Genomic DNA, 21,649 nt, shown 5'->3' with positions numbered 1-21,649 from the left:
CATCCCTGCTGTAAAGTATAGCACATTAATCTACCCAGGTAGTTTTTAGGTACTTATTACCTATAAATCTCAAAATGACTTGAGTCGTGTACCTTCCCATATATTCTTCCCATTCTCAGACTGGGAGACATTTGCTCCGTCAGAGCTGAAATTAGTGGGGACCAGGGCTTTCTCCCTAGCTGCCTCATCTATTTGGACATCCCCAACCAGAGAACCTCATGTATTTCTCTTCACCTTTACCATTTAATTAAAATTTTGCTGTTTGGAGAAAGCTTTTTCAAAGGTTCACTCTGGCTCAAGTTTGTTTGCTACTCAAGTATGTATTTCTTGTGCATTTGGGTTATTGGATTTTATTTTAGTAGTCACTGACTGGAATGTAAGACAGTAGTTTTGAAAAGTGTGTTTCTATACTCTCTTATTTTAATAATATGTTGTCATTTCATCAAACACAAGCATCTAAAGTATTTTTTTTAATGTTATGTTAATAGCATTGTCCAAGGCATAGAGGGAAGTGATCTGTGGAGTTAGGATCACAAAAATCACTCCTTTTTAGTTTGAAATACATGTCCAATAATAGCATGCAAATGGCTGTGTCCAGGCAATTGCTAGGATAATCCCAATTTATTTTGTGAAGCCAGCTTTTCACTTCAATCCTACCCAAGTTCTGGCAAGTGCCTCAGCAAAATTATTTTGGGAGTGGGCTTCAATCATGCAAGCACCACTGTTGCTTACATTCATTTTGAAACTTTGTAATTTGAAGCCATAGTTTGCACTACAACAGAGTTGGTGCCAAAATGTCAGTAATAAAATTGTCTTAAGAAATGGGATGGAAACTATTCAGAGAAGCCTTGCATGGAAAACAATACAAGAGCAATTTTCATTATATATGACAAGCACACCAAATTTTAAATATTTTATTTATTGTACAAACTATTTACAGAATAATCTATTAGAGGATTACATAATCTTGCTTAATTCCTTTTGGAGCTGGCTATCTGGAAACAGGCCTTGGCCAAACTAAAGTAATAGGTCTTGGTTTCTAAAACATGCAAGATAAGTTCTCAGATGCAGGCCAAGAACTCTGGTATCCACAGCAGCTCCAGGTGAAAGAGATCTACTTGAGATTGTACCATGAGCATAACCGCTATCCTAGAAACCAATGCACTTAACATTAGATGGAACAAATTAGGGCCAATGAAAAGGAACAAACCTCCGCAGAAGACACGCATACACACAGTTATAGATGGCTAGAGCACAGCCCGTACCATGTCTTCGCACGGCAATCAGGGCAACACACAAGGTTAGGAAAGAACAAGTAAGATTTAGGAAAATCAGAGCCTGTGCACTGAAATTATAAAGCGTTGGGAAGAATGGACCTGCTGATGATGGGGGCAAGAGTCGGAGAAAACACACAAGTGCATTATTAAGCGAAGAACCAGCAGCATCTACCACTGCTCTGACTGTGCTTGTGTAAAAAGAAAATCCTTCGCATCTGCAAAGAGGCAAGAAGTGCCAAATACATTTTATTAGGTGAGTGGTTTCAAGCAGAGGATGTCTGCTGAATATCCAGCCACTCAGTCCTCAGTATAAAAACAGCTGAGCTCTAAAGAAGAAAGGAGGGGATTCCTGAGGAAGATGTAGCAGAACCAACCTCGAGCCATGGCTGGAAAAGCCTCCAGTAGACCAGGGAACAAGACAAAGGACTGGAACAGCACCAAGCAGCACCCTACAACCATCAACTGGCTGAGCTGCACAGCATAACCTCCTTTTGGTCCCTGGGGAGAGGAGTGGGTAGCGTCAAAAGGCATTCAGGAGCCCTAACTGCACTGATTACAGAAGCCGCCCTTAGTGCAATAAGATGGCATGTACATGCTTTTAAAAAGAGCAACTGCTTAAAGGAGGGGAAATATGCCTGCCATGAAGGAAAATACAGTGGTGGTCTCTAAAAATGCCCCCAAAGGAAGGGATTCCTGAGTTGTCCCAATACTCAGAGTTCTAACATTTTTGGCAAAATAATGGCTTGAACTTCTACTTAAGCAAGTTTGCAAATTGTCTTTTCCCCTCTGATCTGCAAATGATTCTGTTTATGTTGGGCGGGGGGAGTACAGCTATCTAAAAATAATAATAACAAAATGTGTCATCTGAACAATGCTATAGCCCCAATCTATGGCAGAATGATTGAACTAAAAATGCTGGCACAACTATCAATTGTATTTTTCCTAAGTTTGTTCTTATGAGACATCCAATTAAGAGTCTAGTCTTGGGGGGGGACACTCCCTCAATCCAAGCAGTCATATTGTAGGCTCTTCCCATTTAGTAACAGCCACCAACATCTCTCTCCTGACCAGGAGAAATGCACTTCCGGTGCCAACAAAATATTCAGTTCACAATCCAATCAGATTTTGGCTTTGCTGACAAAAAAATGGCTAGACTGCCAGCTGAGATCCCTGAATTCCCACTCCTTCATTGCCAAGGAAATGGGAGCAGTGGAAAGGACGTGTTCAGAATTAAGAGGTCAGTTGTACATGAAAGCTCATCTTGGCTTCCTCATGTAGTCTGAAGTGTGGGTAGTGCAATGTGTTGCCTTGTAGACCCACTTCATTACTGCCTGGATAAGCACCCGCAGCTTAACCACACCCCACTCCAAATGTCATGGAATGCTCAGAACACAAAAAAGCAGGTTATCAGGGGCGGGGGGGAGGACACAGGTAGCAATACCTTATTTAACAATTCTCTGCCCGAAGCATGCTAGAGAATACTCTGGCTGTCATGTGGGAGAGGTAGACGCCTGTCTGTGTAGAATAGGAGAGAGAATGAGCTACTGGGCCCAATCCAATACTGATCACCTCACTCTACCTGCATACAAATGTATGTTTGATGCATACAATCATAGCTGCCTCTTGGCCTACCACCACCTCATTCTAAGAACCCCAAAAGGTCAGTGCTAGCATATGCATCAGACCTCAGGTAGATACATTCATCTATCCTATGAGGAAGGGAAATTAGTTGTATGGTAGGGAAAACAAGCTCCTGCCAAAGTTCATGACCATGGTCAGAAATAGGGATGGGAGGAGAAACAAGTTTCTTCCAGTTCCGTGGCAAAGGCAACAGAAGCTGCTGCCACTGCAGAAATAATATCCTGTTGCCAGCTCTTGGTAGAGGTAGAACGAGGTCACTGTCAATATCAGCACTAGTAATCCAGTGACATAAATGCTGCCTTCCCTCTTTTGCAAGAATAAGTGCTAACAGCATCCAGGGGAAAGTGGCTAAGAAAATTAAAAAGCAAGGTGGGGGTGATTTTATGCCTTCCAGTAACATCCAAGTGGAAAGGGGATTAACTTGTGTGAAAACTTGGGCAAAGGCATGGAAAAGTATTAAGGCTTCCCATAATCTGGGGATTTAGAGCTCCATAGTGGTCCATTCATCCCCAAAGCAACTGGAATATTGTAAGTTACAAATCTCTTCCTGTAACAAATTGGAACTCTTTGCTTATGAGCTTTCTTCCTTCAGAAAACCAGACAAGTAACGTCCTGTGAAATGCAAGTACCATGTCACCTCGAGAGAAGAACTCCACTCCATTTCATGTACCATACTGGAAAGGGGAAGGGGCAATATGTGCTCCCAATAATGTACTTCAGACATGGGGAGGCCTCCATGTGACATTGCAGATTGACATTTCTGTTTGTGTGGTGCCTCTGCTCCGTTCTCCATTGCCCTTAGGTTGGGCATGAGACTGGAGTAGTGAAGTGGGGCTGGGCAATGCCCTGAAGAATTAAGGAAGCGAGATGGACTCCTCCTGTGGGAGTCAGAGCATGCCAAAACCCTCACAGCCTTCGCTGATGGCCAGCTGCAGCATCTTGTGCACCTCTTCATAGGAATCGTAAGTGGGGAGGCACAGCTGGTTAAAACTGAAAGAAAGAACAAAACTAGTACATAGCATGAGACATGTACACATAACGCTTTCAGCATTTCATAGGCAAGGGTAACCCACCTGAGCAGTTATATGGCATTAAAAAATATCTCAAAAAACACATGGGCAAGATCAGTGGAAGGCTGCTCATGATCAGCTTGCTGCAGATGACAGAAAGACTCAGTGACAGGTACCGGTACTCACCAAGTATGGGCTGTTGGCAGTGTACTGTGCGTCGGAGCTGCAATGATCTGGAAAGATGGGCAAAGTGCAGCAAATCCTCCAGGAGGCAGCTGAGAAGAACCAGTGGTGAACTGCAACAGCCTGGCCAGTTCCTCTTGTGTGAAACTGGAGACCACTGTCCAAAACCACCGCATAACCTGGAAGACACAGCAAGAGGTATGGGAAGCAAGAACAGTGGGGGGGGGGGACCTACTAAATTTCTTGCAAACCACCCAGTTATGAGGACAGGCCAGAAAATGAATTAATGTATGCTACCATAATCACACCTCCCAAAGCAATATTTCACTTTAAGCTCCACTGCTACTTTTGATGTTTCTTTGGAACCTTGTAATAAAATTACAGGAGTGCACAAATGTTTGCTGTTGCTAAGTAACTTAAAGATCTGGCCCAAAGGAAGCATTGCCCTTAACTGAGAAAGCGTAAAAGATGCACGTATAAAGAGCTTTCATGAGGTCTAAAAGCCAGCCAAAGGAAAACGAAGTAGTGTTTCCTCATGAAGACATACATAATCACTGTCTCAGTCATGACCTACACAAAGTACAACCAATCCAGTCTGGTAGAGCAGGCAATTAATCTTTCTTACCTTCTCTCGGAAATGCCAAGAACCTCCCACTACTACAGCATGTGCTTTGAAATCACAGACACTGATGTCTCCAGTACCACACATCAGCAACTGGAAGAAAATAAAGTTTCAGTCAGAGTGGTTGCCTTTTTTCCTTTAAACTAGGTACCATTCAATTAACACAGTCAGCTTTGTATTTTTGATGCTCAGGATTAAAAGCTAGAGCTATCACTCCTTCTAGATTTAAAAACTTTCTGCTCTAATGCAGCATTGGGGACTTGGTAACTCAAACATGTGTCCAAATTACCCTTGTTAACTATGACAGTACTGTATGCAAACTTCTGGAAAAAAAGAAGTCTAATGACATTATATCTCGGATGTGGCATATACTGTAGGGAACAGTAGGTAAGGTGAGTGAGAAGTGAGAAGTAATCAATCTGAACTAGAGCACCAGAGTGTTGTTTAAGCTGCAGGGTTGGATAGGAGACTTTTTAGTGCTGGGGTCATAGAATCAGGCAATTGTTTCTTTATTATTACAAGGCAGAGGAAGGGAAGAGCAGAGATTCAACTGGATTGGAAAGGCACTTGAAATTGCCTAGCAAACCAGTAGAAACTAAGAGTTTTGAGTGAGCATATATTTTGTGCTGGGTAAAAGTTTATCTAGTTTATATGGAAAGCCTCATAAAAATTGGTATGGTTAAAATCATTTCTGTTACTATATCCGTACAGGGAATGCTTGTGAATGGGGGTTCCCCACTCTTCCTTACCCCCAGCTAACTCACATTCATCTGAAGAAGGTGCAACAGGATCAAAGACATCAAATATGTTAGTTTACCTCAAGTTCATTTTCATCAAAAATAGCAAGGAGGTTTTCAGGGACCAGTTCATTGAGACCTAGAAGATGAGAGCAGAACAGATAAAAATCATGCCAGCCAGGCAAGGGCATCAACAAAGAACAATTCTGAACAACGTTAATTAAAAAAAGTGCAGCGCATACACATTACCTTTCAAGAAGTGTTCCACTTCCTCTCTAACCTGATTCGCCAGTCTGTACTGTGCAAGAAGATTCAGGTAGAAAATTTTATTCTCATTTGTAACTGGCATTTGAGCACCACCTGTTACCAGCTCAACCTCCTGAAAACAAGGCATGAGAGAATTTATGAGTGGACTCCCATCTACTCTATAAATCCACACAATGATGAACCCTTCACTTCTTTCCCCTCCTATTGAGACATTGCTCCTTTCCCCATTGCTGATAAAAGGATTTCAAATTGCACCATCCTAACCAATGGCTCTTACCTTCTCAAGTTGTCCTGATCTGCTGTATTTTTCCTCAGCAAAGACTAGCTCCATCTCACTGACATCATTATTCAGGATGAAGCAAACTTTAGATTTATAGAACTCTGGGTCATCTGTCTCAAAATACTAAGAGGAAAAAGGAGATAGAGAAGGGGAAGGAAACAAATTTAGTTTGTGCTGTGGAATCGTGCTTGGTCTCTGCTTTATACTCGAAAGCAGAACAAAACCCACAGGCAATTTTACCTTATAATGCATCCGCAATCCTATGATTTGAGCCAAAAAAGACCGGGTGAAACGAGCTCTCACCAGCTGCTTATAAGCCCCTCCCAAAGATGACTCATAGAGGCACTTTCCAACCAAGCGCCCTGCAAATTCATACACTTTCAGCCGCAGAAAAGGTGACCGGTTGGGGTTGGGATGTACCTACAAACAAGGCAGCTCACAGTTACAACAGCTTAGAATTAGCTCTAACTTAGAATTAGATTTAATGCCTGAAAAAGCCCCATGTACTCTTCTCCTTGTACCCTGTGGTCAAAGAACTTCACATCCTTTAAAGATTGTTTTTCTGAGTGTATTCTCAACAGCACTAAAACAGGCATGCCGGTACATGAGCATGCCATATATAGTTTGCAAAGAAACAGTGTTACTTTCTATATTTTAGAAAATATGACTTAGGAAATCAAATTACAGATTGCACTTCTCATACCTGCCATAGAATTTATCTGTACTACTCATGACAATTCATCTTCCTTCTTAAGTTTGCCTTTTAATACCCCCATGAAAGAGGCAAACCAATTTTCTTTCTGCTTACAGGAGAAAACTAGAAAAAATCTGAAAAAGAATGTGAATTCTCTACAAAAAACATGAACAGCTGCAATGTTTCCTGTTTCCACCAATGAATGATGGGAAAATACCAACCAGAGCTTGGTTGTTGTCACTGAAGCGGGTAAAAAGTTGATTGGTAGTGTCAAATAAAGCTTTACAGATCAATTCAAACCACTCTCTGCGAGGACCTCCCCAGTCCAAGGCTACAAGACAGAACAAATCAGAGACCAGTTAGATCTTGAGGTAATCCTATGCCTTTTAAAACACACCTGTCAAGAAAAAACTCTTCATTTTAGAGGGAGTACCATACTACTTATACTATTTATATGCAACATGGTTCTCTACCCAAAGTGGGATAAATGTAACACCCATATACTTTTTCCTCCCATTAGTTCTTTCGAGCACACCAGGCACCTTATATTCAGACAAGATAATAAAAGGATGTAAAGTAAATTAACTGGACTGGGATTCACAAAACTTGACCAGGCTAAAGACCCATCTAGCTCAGTTTCCTGTTCTTACAATGGCCATGGGCAGCCTGCAAGCAGAACTTAAGTGCAATAGCGTTTTCACTTAGCTTTACTATGTGGGAGTTCAGAACTTAACTGGTTAAGTGTTCTGAGCTGTGCGTCAGCTTTCTGACGTCAGCTATGGAAGCTGGGAGGAGTCTGGGAGGAGACTGTACTGTTGTTGTTCTCTCTGTGTGTCTTGAGAGAGACGGACATGTTTTTAACATGGCTGCAAGCAGTGATGGACAAATGTTTGAATAAAAGCTGTAAATAGACGAATCTGTCTGTGTATCCTTGCATGGAGCAAGGGAGAAAAAGACTGTTTTACACCGCTGTATGCTACTCTGCTCAGCCGTGGCCAAAGAGACAGCAGACTTTGGTGCGCAGCTAGAAGGAAGCGTGCCGGACGCTGCAAATGACTGATTGGGATCGTAAAGCTGTCTGAGATCGCGGCTCCATCGATCAAGCCCAGAGATCGATTTCCGCATAGGTTATGGAAGGTCAGTAAACGCTCGTAAAACAGTCGGTGTGAGCTCCAGGAACGCTTTGAAGTCGGCACGGAAGCTAGCTGGAGGTTGGAAGCTGCATTCCTTGAGTCTAGCCTGATGCCGGGAAGCAGAGGGAGTCTTTGCCTGCTTCCGAGAGACAGTGAGAGCTTCTGATACAGAAAGCTGGCTGGAGCTGGAAGCTGAGATGCAGCTGCTGTCGTTTCTCCACGGAAGGGTGAGGCAGAGAAGCTGTACCTGATCGTAAGTACGCTTGGGCCCCCTTTAGGAGAACGGGAAGACATGGCAGACAGCCATGAATCGTGGTCCGTCCCATTCGAAAAATTGAACGGCCAGAACTGGGAAGAATGGTCCAGGAGGCTTAAGGCATGGCTGGTGGCGAGGGGGCTGTGGGAGGCTGTGCAGGCACCCCCTTTACCCACACCGGGGCCTCAAGCCACAGCGGCTGATATCCAGAATGCCCACGCCTCACAGAGACGCAATCACAAAGCTCTAGGAGCTATTGTGTTGAGCTTGGATGGCTCACAGCTGCCTTTAGTAGAGGGGCTGGAAAATGCTTGTGACGCCTATCAAGCGTTGGAAAGGGTGCACCACAGAACCACTGCTGGGGCAAAGATACACACCACCAGACGCTTGTTTGAGATGAAGTTACGTCCTGGGGATAGTATCAGAAAGCACGTAACTGATATGATAGCTGTTTTTAATCAGCTGAGACTGTTACAAGTCAACTTTTCAGAGGAGCTGAAGGTGTACATTCTGCTCAGCTCTCTGGACAAGAGTTATGACAATCTGTGTCTAACTCTGGAGTCAATGGATCCCCAGAATTTGACTCTGAATTACGTGGCAGGACGTTTGCAGGATGAAGAATTACGACGCCAGAAGGAGGGCAAAGCTGGCACCGGGAGCTCTGGGAGTAAGGGCGGAGCCAGGCCAGCGGAATGCACGGTCCAGGCCTTGTTTGTTCGTCGTTGCTACATCTGTAATTCACCAGACCATTTGCGTCGCAGTTGCCCCCACCGGAGCACAGAGCCAAGACAGGATGTTTTCAAGGACACTTCTCATGGGAACCAGGCGAGTTTCCATGGCAACAAGACTGGCCAGGCAGGAAGACGTGCAGGTGGGCGTCGTGGTAAACAACAGGAAGAGTCTTTTCAAACAACTGCCTGCATGGCCTTGTTTGAGCACAGCTGTGTGGAAAATTCCAAGCTTAGCTTTGTCATCGACTCTACAGCTAACCGCAACATGGTTCCAGAGACCCCTGCAGTCGAGATGTGGAATTGCACGGCAGTTTCAAAAGGACAAAGGACTGATAAGTTTGCTAATGCCTATTTTTCTGTTTTGCAGGAACAGATGGGTTTTTGTATCGTCCCAGAGGCGGATCATTGTGTGTTATCTGTGCCTTATTTGTTGAAAAAAGGGTTTCAGGTTTGTTTTCAGGATGATGTCTGCACAATCTCCAAAGGGGAGAGGGTACTTGCCAAGGTTAAGAAGGGGCAGAATGATCTTTTCATTCTTAAAACGTCTCTTGGGGGTGAGGGGAAGGTTGAGAGAGCATAGGCGCAGCGTGCTACAGTTCCCACTCATGTTCAATGTGCTTGTGCATGGCATCAGAGGACCAATCATAGTTCTCTAGAAGAACTGCAAGTACTTCCTGAGGTTACCAGAGGGTGTAAAATTAGAGATTGTGGACGTGCCATTAGTTGCACCACATGCAAGCAAGCGAAGGTGAGGGGGTGCAGTTACCCAAAGGTGGAACGGGTAACCACTAAACCTTTTGAGCTGGTTCACATAGATTTGGCCGGTCCTGTCAAGGAACCAAGTCTGGGAGGGGCCAGGTTTCTGCTAACTTTTTTGGATGATTTTTCGCAGAGCACCTGGACCCACAGCCTCAAATCCAGGGAGGATGCAGCACAGCTGATCAAGAGCTGGGTTGAGGGGGTGGAACAGAGATTCTCCACCAGGGTTCAAGCGATCATCAGTGACAGAAATGCTAGGTACACTGGTTCTGCTTTGCAGCAGTTCTTTCACAGAAGAGGGATACGTCACACAGTTACTTCACCCAGTAAGAGGGGGGTGGCAGAGCTGAGAAGTGAAGCTCTGGTTAAGGCTGGACAGGTGATGCTGAAAGAAGCCAGGTTACCTCCAAAGTTTTGGCTGGAGGGAATCCGTTGTGTGTCGTTCACCTGGAATCGTGTCTACAACTCACTGGTAGGTGACACACCGTATTCTTTGTTAAATGGCAGAAAACCACAAGTTCATTTTCTGCGCAAGTTTGGATCTCCTGCGGTTGTCCCTGTGCCTAAGGCTTTGCAAGGGCCAGATGGAGCCAAAGTCCAGAAAATGATCTTCTGTGGGTATGAGCCAGACGCTCGTGCATGGAGATTTGCTTATCCGTCAGGTGATCAGAGTAAGGTGCTGATCAGTAAACACGCTGAATTCTTTGAGCAGGATGAAAGGCCAAAGATTTCTGCACAGCGTGATGTTCTTTCAGAATGTCTCTCTGATCCAGAGGACAGTTCTGTTGAGGAGGAAGAAGAGGCTGAGTCTGCTGATGACGACCAGGTCACTGACCAGGGTCAGGAGCAGGGTGGGGCGTCTCCACAAGTTGTTAGGAAAGGACAGCCCAAGAGTGAGCCTAGTTCTCCTGTAAGTGTAATGGAGAGGATTCGAAGACGCTTTAAGTCAGAGGGGGAATCCCGTGATGCAGAGGACACACCTGCTGGTGACAGTGAGCCAGAGGAAACACCAGAGTTTGTGCCTAGGCGATCCAGTCGCACAACCAAGGGTATTCCACCTGAGAGGTACCAGGCCACAGGTACGTGGGTAAGTTTCGCACAGTGCGATTCTGAGAGTTGTGAGGTGATTCCACAGATGCCCAACAGGTACGCCAAGGTAGGGCGCAAGGCATTGGGGAAGGGATTGATCTCACAGGGTGTGGCTGAAGATGTTACACAGGTTTTGTCAGAAAGCAACGCAAGGGGGTGTGTGGGAGTTCAGAACTTAACTGGTTAAGTGTTCTGAGCTGTGCGTCAGCTTTCTGACGTCAGCTATGGAAGCTGGGAGGAGTCTGGGAGGAGACTGTACTGTTGTTGTTCTCTCTGTGTGTCTTGAGAGAGACGGACATGTTTTTAACATGGCTGCAAGCAGTGATGGACAAATGTTTGAATAAAAGCTGTAAATAGACGAATCTGTCTGTGTATCCTTGCATGGAGCAAGGGAGAAAAAGACTGTTTTACACCGCTGTATGCTACTCTGCTCAGCCGTGGCCAAAGAGACAGCAGACTTTGGTGCGCAGCTAGAAGGAAGCGTGCCGGACGCTGCAAATGACTGATTGGGATCGTAAAGCTGTCTGAGATCGCGGCTCCATCGATCAAGCCCAGAGATCGATTTCCGCATATACTATATAGCCAGTATGAAGGTGATTGGAGAATAAATCTATAGATGCTTGTGAGATATTATTTCAGAAAAAAATGGTTGCTAGTAGTAGAAACCCAAACACTCTTTTTCTGGCAACAATAATGCAATTACAGGTTAACTCACCTTCTTCATCCTGGAAAATCACTTCAAAGTTTTTGCTCCAGTCAGAAACAGAAAAATTCCTTGTTGCCCTCAGTGACTAGGAACATAAGGAAAACGCAGTATAAACTGATGTTTGCAACCAAGAGGGCTAACATGAGATCTCATTTTCAGGAACACGCAATTCTCCAATACTTATTTCTACTGCCTCTCTCATCTGTAGATACTGCTCTTCAGTGGAGAATTGTAGTAGTATTTAATACTCATCCCCCTTCAGAGCTTCTCTTCTACAGTTGGCTGAAAATACCACTTACCATTGCTACTGTAAGGTCACTTCTTTGGTACTCAGACGCAACTCCCAGATTCTTCTCAGTAGCATTTTTGCATGTCAGTTTATCGCCTTATTTTGCATTCTGTTTTTATTTCTAATGTGTGTGTATGCATATCTACCACACACAAAAATGAGCATACACATTCATGCTGTATAAATATTTTGTCTGTTTAAAGACAAAATTACTAATGGATCTATATTCTTCTTAATTGTAGTTTATATAGCCTTTATTTGCTTTATGTCATCTGCTAGTCTGAGAATTAGTCTTTACTCCTTCCAAATCTTTGGCTGCAATCCTACACACTTTCCTGATGAGCAGTGGGACTTTCAAGTAAACATACTTAGGATTGAGATAGTTACAGGTAGGTAGCCATGTTGGTCTGCTATAGTCGAAACAAAATAAAACAAATCCTTCCCATAGCACCTCAGAGACCAACTAAGTTTGTTCTTGGTATGAGCTTTCGTGTGCATGCACACTTCTTCAGATACACTGAAACAGAAGTCACCAGACCCTTATATATAGTGAGAGGGTGGGGAGGGGTATTACTCAGAAGGGTGGTGGGAATGGGTGGTTGGCTGATAGGTGTGGTAAACCTATTAGTTGGTCTCTAAGGTGCTACTGGAAGGAATTTTTTTATTTTGTTACGATTGAGATATTAGTAAAGAAAAGTCAGTCCAAGGTTTCTACCACTTGGCCACTGGGATTATGCTTCGGCCCCTATGTATATGCATACAGAATGAATGAATGAATAAATAAAAACTTATTTGTACCCCGCCCATCTAACTGGGTTGCCCCAGCCACTCTGAATGGCTTACAGGACGTAAAAAAACATAATAAAACCTTAAACCTCAAAAAGCTTCCCTATACATGGCTGCCTTCAGATGTTTCCTAAATGTTATATAACATCTAATGGGAGGGCATTTCACAGGTTGGGCGTCACTACTGAGAAGGCCCTCTGCCTGGTTCCCTGTAGCTTCAGTCCTCGCAGTGTGGGAACCTCCAGAGGCCCTTGGTGCTGGATTGTAGGGTTTGGGTTGAACAATGGGGATGGAGATGCTCCTTCTGGTATACAGGGCTGAGGCCTAGTGTGGGGATTGCCTCCACCCTCTTGTAGGATGACAAGCAGAACATTGCTATCATCTCATTGTAAAGGTGGAGCTTAAAGTGAGAGAAGGATGACCTTATGGGAGCTGTAGGAAACCACTAGTTTCAGGCACCAATCCATATTCCTTTCCATTTGCAAACTTTTAGTCTGTTACATTTTTATACTGGAGAGGGAGAGAGAAAATCTTCTTTCCATGACCAGAGAGCTGCTAGCGGAAGAACAGAGCAGTTTGTTCATCCTACAACAGACTGCAGCATTTCCATGCTAACTAATCCTGATTGCCTTTCATATGCAGTATTTTGTGCAAGGACAGTGCAAGCAGTTGTTTGCAGAAAAGAGGAGAATAAGGAGAAGAGGAGAGTGAGAGAAAAACTGATTGGAGGGAATGACACAAAGAAAAGGTTTTGCCTACTTTGGGTGTTGACCCCACCTGCTGTGATCTAAAAGATTACTGGAACTATAAAGCACAATTTAAGAGTTATAAGTAATACTCCCCACTGAGGTAATGTGGCTCTTGACATGAAAAGGATCCACGCTACTGAGCTATAGGGACTGAAAGTTCTGGGTTTTTTTATTATAAATCTTTGAAGAGCTCTCGTCCTCATCTCCTAAGTGCTCACAAATAAAAGTGTTTCGTGACTTGCCCTCATGACACATACTATCACTTTAATGCACTGCTCCCTCAAGACTAAGCTTGCTTTGAACAAAATATTTAAAACGACTAGAAATGTCAAGCCATAGAATCTCTGTTCCATTTATAGCTACAGCAAAACCAGAAAACTAAAAAAAAAAAACCCTATGGCAACTCTTGGCTCTGATATAGTAGACAGACAAATTATTTAAAGCCATTTGCTGCTTACCAGTGACAGCACATCCTCTAGTTCACACTCACGATAATCTTCATCTTCCACTTAAAATGTTTTAGTTTCCCCCACCCTTGGAAGTTTAATTCCCTTGATTTTATCTGTCTGCCGCACTAAAACTAATTATGTTGTAAGAGTTTGCATAACAAGGAGACTAGGATTCACGTCCTCCTACCCCTTCCCCAAACTTATTATTTATGTGTTCCTAGGATTTATGTACCACCTTTCTGCCAAGGCACCCAAGCTGATTTACAATTTTAAAACTAATACAGTATATAAAATGCAGGAGGGCAAGTATCATTCAGCAAACTGGGAGTTGATGGTATGCATGCTCCCTGGCCTGGGTTCCCTCATAATACGGCTCTTTAGCAGCTCCAGCAGAGGTGGGGGAGCAGCTGCCCAAGCATCTCTCTCAGGCTGTTGATGGTTCTGTCAGGAGCTGATGGTTTCTGTGCTTCCTGCCCTGGGCTGCCTCCCTTCTCATTGAGGCTTTGCCACATTAAAAATGACTAATAGTTGGTTTAATGCAGACTTCTGTGGTCATAGGCAATTAAATATTTTAGAGGAAGGTGTAAAATCAGAATATGTGTGAATACACTATCACCCTGAATTCATATCACTCTAGTCCATTCTGTAGCTCAAGGTGAAAGAACATGGAACAGGAAGGAAATGATCTACAGAACTTCTCTAAAACTATGTACACTCCAAGCTTTCTGTATCACAGACACACTCACCGATTCCAGAAGGTTGTGGCGGCTGACTTTTAGAGTAACTTTTGAATGGGGCCTCTTCATGTGCACCTGGCGCAGCTCCCTCTGGAAGAAGTTTACTTTGTCCTGAAAGGTCTCTGAGCCTCCTGAAACCAACAAGCCCATTGTCATATCTGTTTCCTTCAAAACACCTTACAAGGTCATATCTACAGATAGGTAGCCGTGTTGGTCTGCCATAGTCAAAACAAAACAAATTCCTTCCAGTAGCACCTTAAAGACCAACTAAGTCAGTTCTTGGTATGAGCTTTCGTGTGCATGCACGAAAGTTCTTGGTATCTTGGTATACCAGTTCTTGGTATCTGAAGAAGTGTGCATGCACACGAAAGCTCATACCAAGAACTGACTTAGTTGGTCTTTAAGGTGCTACTGGAAGGAATTTGTTTTGTTTTAAGGTCATATCTGTTTCAGAAATGTCATAAAATATGACAGATTATCATCCCAAAAGGAGTAAAAAAATTCAGTACAAAGGATTTGAGGAAACAAAGGGATACATATCATAGTTTTAAAAAATTGTACGGACTATTTTGTGGAGACAGAACATAAACATTGCATTCATTAACATTTCCTTGTCTCTAGTATTTCCTCATATTTGTATTTGTGTGCACACACTGGCTCTATCACATACACATGGGCTCAGGGTTTAAACCTCCCTATTCTGAGACCAAGCTGGAGAGGTTAAATAAGCATATTTGTTTAGAAGCACTAAAGAAGATAGGAGGGGGAGGGAGAGAATGCATAACCTCAACACATACGTAGATAGTTATGTGAACTCCTCTAAAGAGATATCAGAAAGAGAGCAACAGACTGAAATTTATCAAGAACAGGGGAAGCATGTGTGATTGCTCTATAATAATTACAATATCCTAAATCAAACTAAACTGCTCAACATTTATAAACAAACACTGAGCTAAGCAGCACACCACAACATAAAAAGGATGCAATCCATTCTGAAAATACTTGCAGTCTACACCATAGAATGGCAGCTGTCCTCTGTAGTATGTGTTATGCAAGCTGTGATGCATTAGATACCATGCAACAGAATTTTATGCCCCAGACTCTTTTTACCTATATTTTTATGCAGCGAGCGAATGAAAGTTGCCGCCAAGATGTTCCTCTCCTTGCAGCTCAGCTCTACAGGAGGCTGGATCCCATCATCCACCACTAACGTCAGCAGTTTGTGCACAGGGTCAGGCCCGTGGTAAGAAAACTAGCAGCAAAGAAATGCAGGAAAGGGCATGGAATCATTTACCAGAAAGCACAGCACATTGATCAGATGTGGCAAGGTTACCCCCTGGGCACATTTCCTTGCCCCTCTATCTGCTCAGAACCAGTTAATAGCAAAGCTGCTGGCAAGCCTACAGCTGAGATGAAGGTTTTATAAATTGCAATTCTTGTAGAATGAGCCTCAGTACATGCTTCATTAGGGGAGGAGGAAAATTACAAGAAAAAAAGAACCTGAAAGCTATATTGCAGGATGCAATATAGAAAACCACAGCAGGCTCCCAAGCAAATCTAAAAACCTAACAGTGAAAGTTTTCAATCTTATGTGATTAGGCTGACAAACAGAATATACCTTTCACAAAACAAATCCAATTATTCACTGGGGAATTTTACCAACATACCTTGGTGCCAGGACACACTCTGAAGGTAAAGAGGCGCCAAGGAATGATCTTCAAGTAGAACTCCTTTACTGAGAATTGCTTTGAAGTGAAAGAACAAAAACAATGGAGAGTCACATATTTTAAAAAATGAACCAATCTGAAAGAACTTGAACAATGGTCAACTCCATTTTTGCTGACAACCCAGCAGCCACCATAAAATGTAGCCACAGGTCAGTTCTCTGGTTAGCAGAGCAATAATCCAAGAAGTCCTGAACAATTTTGTCTACAATATATGCTTGGAAACATACACCAGCTGTTTCATAGCACAATACACAGTCTCTCACAACAGTAATAATGGCCAACAACCATAGGGAAATGGTTCCTGGAAGCCGATTGATAACACAGCCACACATAATAACAATAAATCCTGTGCAACTAGGGAATAGACGAACTAGTCTTACCTTGGGTGAAACATAGCAATACACTTTTTTTGGCTTCTTCACTTTCTCAGGGGTCTGGCTGTCAGAAGGAGAGTCTTCATCCTCATCTTCAGTAGCAGTTGAAGGTCGGCGCTGAGAGGAACCCCAATGCAAGGGTGGAAGTTGCCACTGGGTATTGGCATAGCTACTAGCATTGTAAAGGTAGGCCTCAAAATAGATACTGACCCCTGAGGTAGAAACATTTCGCTCCACGATACTCTTTTCACTCTCTGCAAGATACAAACCTCACTTGTTATGAGGCTAAAATGTCAGACTGATACTGCTGGACAACAGGCAAGATACAAATGCAATAAATGAAATACATATTAACTTTTAATGGCTGGCAACAGCATCGTGGGAGTTAACATGGCAGTAAAAATAATGTATTTTTCTAAACTTACCATTTAAAACAATTATATCGAACTCTCCATTGCTAATAGGCTGGCTTTGGTAGGAGATGCAGGCACGGAAACATCCCCTACGGAGTAGGGTGAGTCTCAGGAAAACTTGATAAGTCTGTCGATTAGACACCACAGACTTTTCAAACAAAACATCAGAAGGTTCTTCTTCTTGGGGACCAAGCTAGACAAAATGAATATAAGTTAGACTATATCAATGTATTCCAGTCTTAGAGAAGATAGAGCAGAGATGGACTCACCTCATGGATTGAGAGGCTGTAGTTGTGCTCATCTATCAGTGATACCGAGTTACTGGTAGGATTATTATACTCATCTCTGGGAACTATCTGCAGAGTGTGAGGCTGCCCACATGTCAGCACCAAAGTGGAGAAATGGCAAACAATTTTGGTTTTCGAAGGAACCACCATTCCTGAAATAAGGAACAACACCCAGCTTAGACTCGCATGTAATATTACAAGGGGCGTATTACAAGACATGCTCTCCTTTCTATGCCTTGGTTTGTTATTGGCCCAAAAAGGCCTTACCTGGCTGAAAGACTTTGTAGTAAGGGCTATATGCCACATTCAAGCCTCCAAGTTTTATGCTGATTTCATAGCGCCCAGCCTTCCGCACAGTAAATGCCACCTTCACCACATTGGAACTGGGCTCCTGAAGTACTTCCTGGGTCACAGGAATATCCATTGCTAGCTCCACATGGCAGATGTGAACTCGCAGGCCCACAGGACGAAGAGCAGGGAAGGGCTGGCCATTCTTATAGAATAACTGCATGGGGATTTAAAAAATAAATGCAAAACAGCATCTTAATATGCTATATCACAATTAGTGCCCAATATTAGGTGATAAACGGTTCTGTAATTATTGAAGAACATAAGAAGAGCCCTTCTGGAATAGACCAGAGGCTTAACTAAACTGGCATCCTGTTTCCCAGAGTGGCTAACCAGATACCTGTGGAACATGAGCACAATAGCCTTGTCTTGTTGTTCCCAGCAACTGGTATTCAGATTTGCTGCCTTTGATCCTAGAGGTATTATACCAGCCAACATGACTAGTAATCACTGATAGCTTATTCCCTCTCCGCTTACAACATCCCTAATATAAATGCTGGCACCTTTGCAAAAAAAATCATCATGCCCAATCATGCTTCAAGATATGTGCCCACCAAATTTTAAATATGCATACAAAACAAATTCAACAAAAACAAACCCAGAAGAGCGATACTAGATTTGACCAGTCTAAACTTACAAGTCAGAAGCTCACCCAAACTCACTGCAAAAGCAAAAACGTAGTCTGTGCTGTTGATAACCACCAGCATTAAGCTGTTCAGCCTAAGTAACAAAACTGGCACAAAACCTCCAAGGAACAGTCCCATAATCTCTATAGACGTTTGTCTTGAAATAAAACCTAGATCCACTCCTTAGGTTTCCATGGAAATAGAAAATATACACTTACATGTACTCGGAAGGCCATGCTGTGGCCCACCTCATATGGGTCCTTCCAGTCCCAGAAGACTTTGCAAGAGCGGGGGTCCAAGTAGTTGCCTCGCACGTAGTCATAAATTGTCCGCTCTCCTCTGCGCTCCCGGTCCTCATGCTGGAGGAAGCTGACTACACGTGCGGCAAGTTCAAAGAGGAACTTAATGGTGAAAAAGAAAGCTACCACAGATACTGTGATCCCACCTATAGAAAGGGGGGAAAATACACTGTAGTTATTAATCCAAGAAGGCATTGAAAATCAATCACCATGGAGGCTCTAGCTGAGAGTTTACAACATTTAACCCTGGAGATCTCAGAAGGGCTGGCTCTACCATTGACAGTTGATTCTGAGGCAACAATTTGTAAATTACACATAGTTTATTATATTTTACCCCCATGGCATGGAAGTATCATTTTAATGTTCTAATGTTCTACCTCAGGCACTAAAATGTCTGCCTCAAAGACTGCTGTCACCACAACAAAAGCTAAGGAAAGAAACTGAGGAAGATTCGGGACCAATGATAATGCTAGGAGAAAATGGCATGTAAGTTAACAAACACAGTATTAGCAAAACAGACAATGAAGTCCACATGAATGAATTAAAAGAAGTTACAAGCTGCTTCTGGATTTTGTAAAAATACTTTATTTGCTTACCAATAACGTAAAACATCAGGTCCCTTCAATGAGAGACACAGCCGAGGATCACAGCTGCATCTGGAATACAGAAAGCAGATTTAGTTCAATATCCCTTTCACTGCAAATCTCGCAATACTGTAAAATGTTTGGTCCCTAAGAAAATGCACCAAACTTCCCCCAAGCTTCCTTTTTTCTCAAATCTGCCCTCCATTTAAAGAAAAACAAATAAAACTAATATATGGCTGTTGTGCAGCACAGAATTACAAAGCGAGGTAATTACAAAGCAAGGTAATACAAACAAATTAGAAGCACCACTATATATCAGGTTATTTTGAGTATCAGAAATTGAAGATCACCGAAATTATCCAGTGAAGGTTGAAAAACAAACATAGGTAAGTCCATTTCTTACACATGGCCAGTTTTATTTACAGAACCTACCGGTACTTATATCCTACTTTTAAATTTGAACAAGTTTCCAAAGCAGCTTACAATATTAACTAACTTTAGAATAATTTAAACAATAAAAATGAAATACCAGAGCAGCAGAAAGGAATAAATGTATAAAAGCAGAATCAGCAACAACAACAGAAAACCCAGCAAATAGCACCATAAGTACAACTGTCTTAGCAGAGAATCATGTTTTATTAAGCAGCTTTGGGCAAATAGAGGTCTTAACCTGTGGCAAGTGTCTCTGAGACAAGTATCCATAAATGGGTCATCACCATGCACCACCACCAGAAAGGTTGTCCCCTCAGTTGTCTCCCACCTCAGCCCTGCAGAAAGGGTACCGGTAGGTTGGCATATTGAATTTTATGGCACATCAGCTCCTAGGCCATATTGTGCTACATACTAGTGTTATTGTAAATGCAGAATTCTTTCATTAGCAATTTGTTCCCAATAGTCCTGTCTTAAAAAGACAGCAGTCATCTAATAGAGCAACATATTTTATAGTATTGTCAGCTAACAGAAGTAGCAAATAAACTATGCTGAAAGTCTATACTGAGCTTTATTCCTATCTGATGGGTAGTTCTATCAAGCTGCAGTTCACAGCCCACACAGCTAGGTTCAATACCATTTTCCACTGATTGGCTGGGGAGAGAGGGCATACCTTTACACCAGCTCCCATGCCCTGAAAGACAATAGGGGAGTGTCCATTCATCAGGAACTTTGTTCAGCATACAGAAACCAGGGGGGGGAAAGCAGAAGGGAATGTCATCATTGAGACAAATAATCCTGGAACTTGCAATACAGGTTCACAGCTCGGGAGTCAAACACGACAATGAGGCAACTATCCCAAGTAGTGGCACTCTGCATTGTTACACTATGCAGCCCTCAAAAACTTGCTAGGAGATCACCTGAAGTGAAACATAAATACATAATCAATACATGCATTCTTTTTTTTTAATCTGGACAAGAAAACAGTTCAATAGCACCACTTCCGTTTTAAACTGACTGAGCAAAAATCCAAGCATGACATCAGCAAATAGACCCCATCATATAACTTCAACAGCACTAGAGCTTTATATATATATATACCAGATTTTATGTTCTGAAACTTAGAGCAACTTTGCCCAAGATGATGTGGATGTAGAAACGTCTTTTATATATATAAAATGTACGTGTACCATAATGTTTCACAAGAATGCAGCTGAACATATAATGGATTGGAGAGGGGACAAAGGAAGAGGACAGATGTGTCGTATGCACAGCATTCACAAAATCAGATTGTGGTAGTCCTGTGTGGCAACACTGGAAAGCAAAGCAGCAGCAACAAAGTGCAGGGGAGGGGAGGACCTGGGGGCACTCAGCAGCAATTATATCCATTAGCAATGGCAACAGTGTGTCTTCTTACTCAGAATGAAACAAAAGGAGGGCCTCAAAAATAATTGTTTTCAGAAATGCCATGCTCGGTTTCGTCCAAAACACTGACCGTCATCCAATTATTCTTTAGTGAGAACTATAAAGGGAAATTTTAAAAAACACACCTATAAACGGGAAAGGGGAAAATACACCACTACCAATGCCTGCAAAACATTTAAACTATCAAGCAACTACTACTCTAATCTTACATGGTTAAATATTGGAGATTTCCCCCAACTCCAAGAGGTCTGTAGCTTTAGTAGTCTTTTGTTTGTTACACATTTCCAAATTATTGAGATAGGAAATTGTATCCAACACCTTCACTGGTTTTTAACAAATGTCTCAAGTTTCCTCCTTTTAACATATCTGAGGAAAACCCACTTGCCCAAGCATTCCTTCTTTTCCTAGCTGAACAAGGGAGGCCAGATGAGCAAGATGTGGGGACACCTTCATTGTTTCCATTCAGTTATCAACTTATTGCCCTGCTCTGACTCCTGAACTGTTACTCCTTACGTTTCATGTTTGCTGCAGAAACTGTATCATTATTTGCCTGAGTAAAGATCCTCCTTACTTACAAGAAACCCCCTCTACTTGTATGTTTTACAGAGGGGACCAGGAAATTTAGCTAGCATCTACATTCTAATCCAGGCTGTGAAAAAAGTTTCATTTCAGTATTGAGGAGTACCAGATGAAGCAGTTGCCTCTCCTCCAATATCTTTCATCAAGTCTAGGGACTGCCTGC

General features: G+C 42.7%; 1 protein-coding gene across 1 annotated transcript in view; it reads right to left on the bottom strand.

Moving 5' to 3' along the window:
• Positions 1-900: 900 nt before the first annotated feature.
• Positions 901-21,649, bottom strand: part of AREL1 (apoptosis resistant E3 ubiquitin protein ligase 1) — a 25,659-nt gene continuing 4,910 nt past the window's right edge. The window contains exons 2-20 of the mRNA XM_081859999.1: positions 20,156-20,402; positions 19,066-19,125; positions 18,389-18,615; positions 17,464-17,701; positions 17,179-17,348; positions 16,922-17,102; positions 16,503-16,750; positions 16,063-16,140; positions 15,506-15,647; positions 14,405-14,526; positions 11,395-11,470; positions 6,933-7,042; positions 6,258-6,437; positions 6,015-6,140; positions 5,720-5,849; positions 5,551-5,609; positions 4,737-4,826; positions 4,115-4,290; positions 901-3,908 (exon numbers count right to left, since the gene is read on the bottom strand). Coding sequence (XP_081716125.1) covers positions 3,806-3,908; positions 4,115-4,290; positions 4,737-4,826; positions 5,551-5,609; positions 5,720-5,849; positions 6,015-6,140; positions 6,258-6,437; positions 6,933-7,042; positions 11,395-11,470; positions 14,405-14,526; positions 15,506-15,647; positions 16,063-16,140; positions 16,503-16,750; positions 16,922-17,102; positions 17,179-17,348; positions 17,464-17,701; positions 18,389-18,615; positions 19,066-19,081 — 2,472 coding nt within the window. The 5' untranslated portion in view covers positions 19,082-19,125; positions 20,156-20,402 and the 3' untranslated portion in view covers positions 901-3,805. The remainder of the gene's footprint in view (positions 3,909-4,114; positions 4,291-4,736; positions 4,827-5,550; positions 5,610-5,719; positions 5,850-6,014; positions 6,141-6,257; positions 6,438-6,932; positions 7,043-11,394; positions 11,471-14,404; positions 14,527-15,505; positions 15,648-16,062; positions 16,141-16,502; positions 16,751-16,921; positions 17,103-17,178; positions 17,349-17,463; positions 17,702-18,388; positions 18,616-19,065; positions 19,126-20,155; positions 20,403-21,649) is intronic.

This window comes from Podarcis erhardii, assembly GCF_964252035.2.
Source record: "Podarcis erhardii genome assembly, chromosome: 1".
NCBI classification, from domain to species: Eukaryota; Metazoa; Chordata; class Lepidosauria; order Squamata; family Lacertidae; genus Podarcis; species Podarcis erhardii.
Note: the sequence above shows the minus strand (reverse complement) of the source record. Positions and strands in the feature narration are given on the sequence as shown.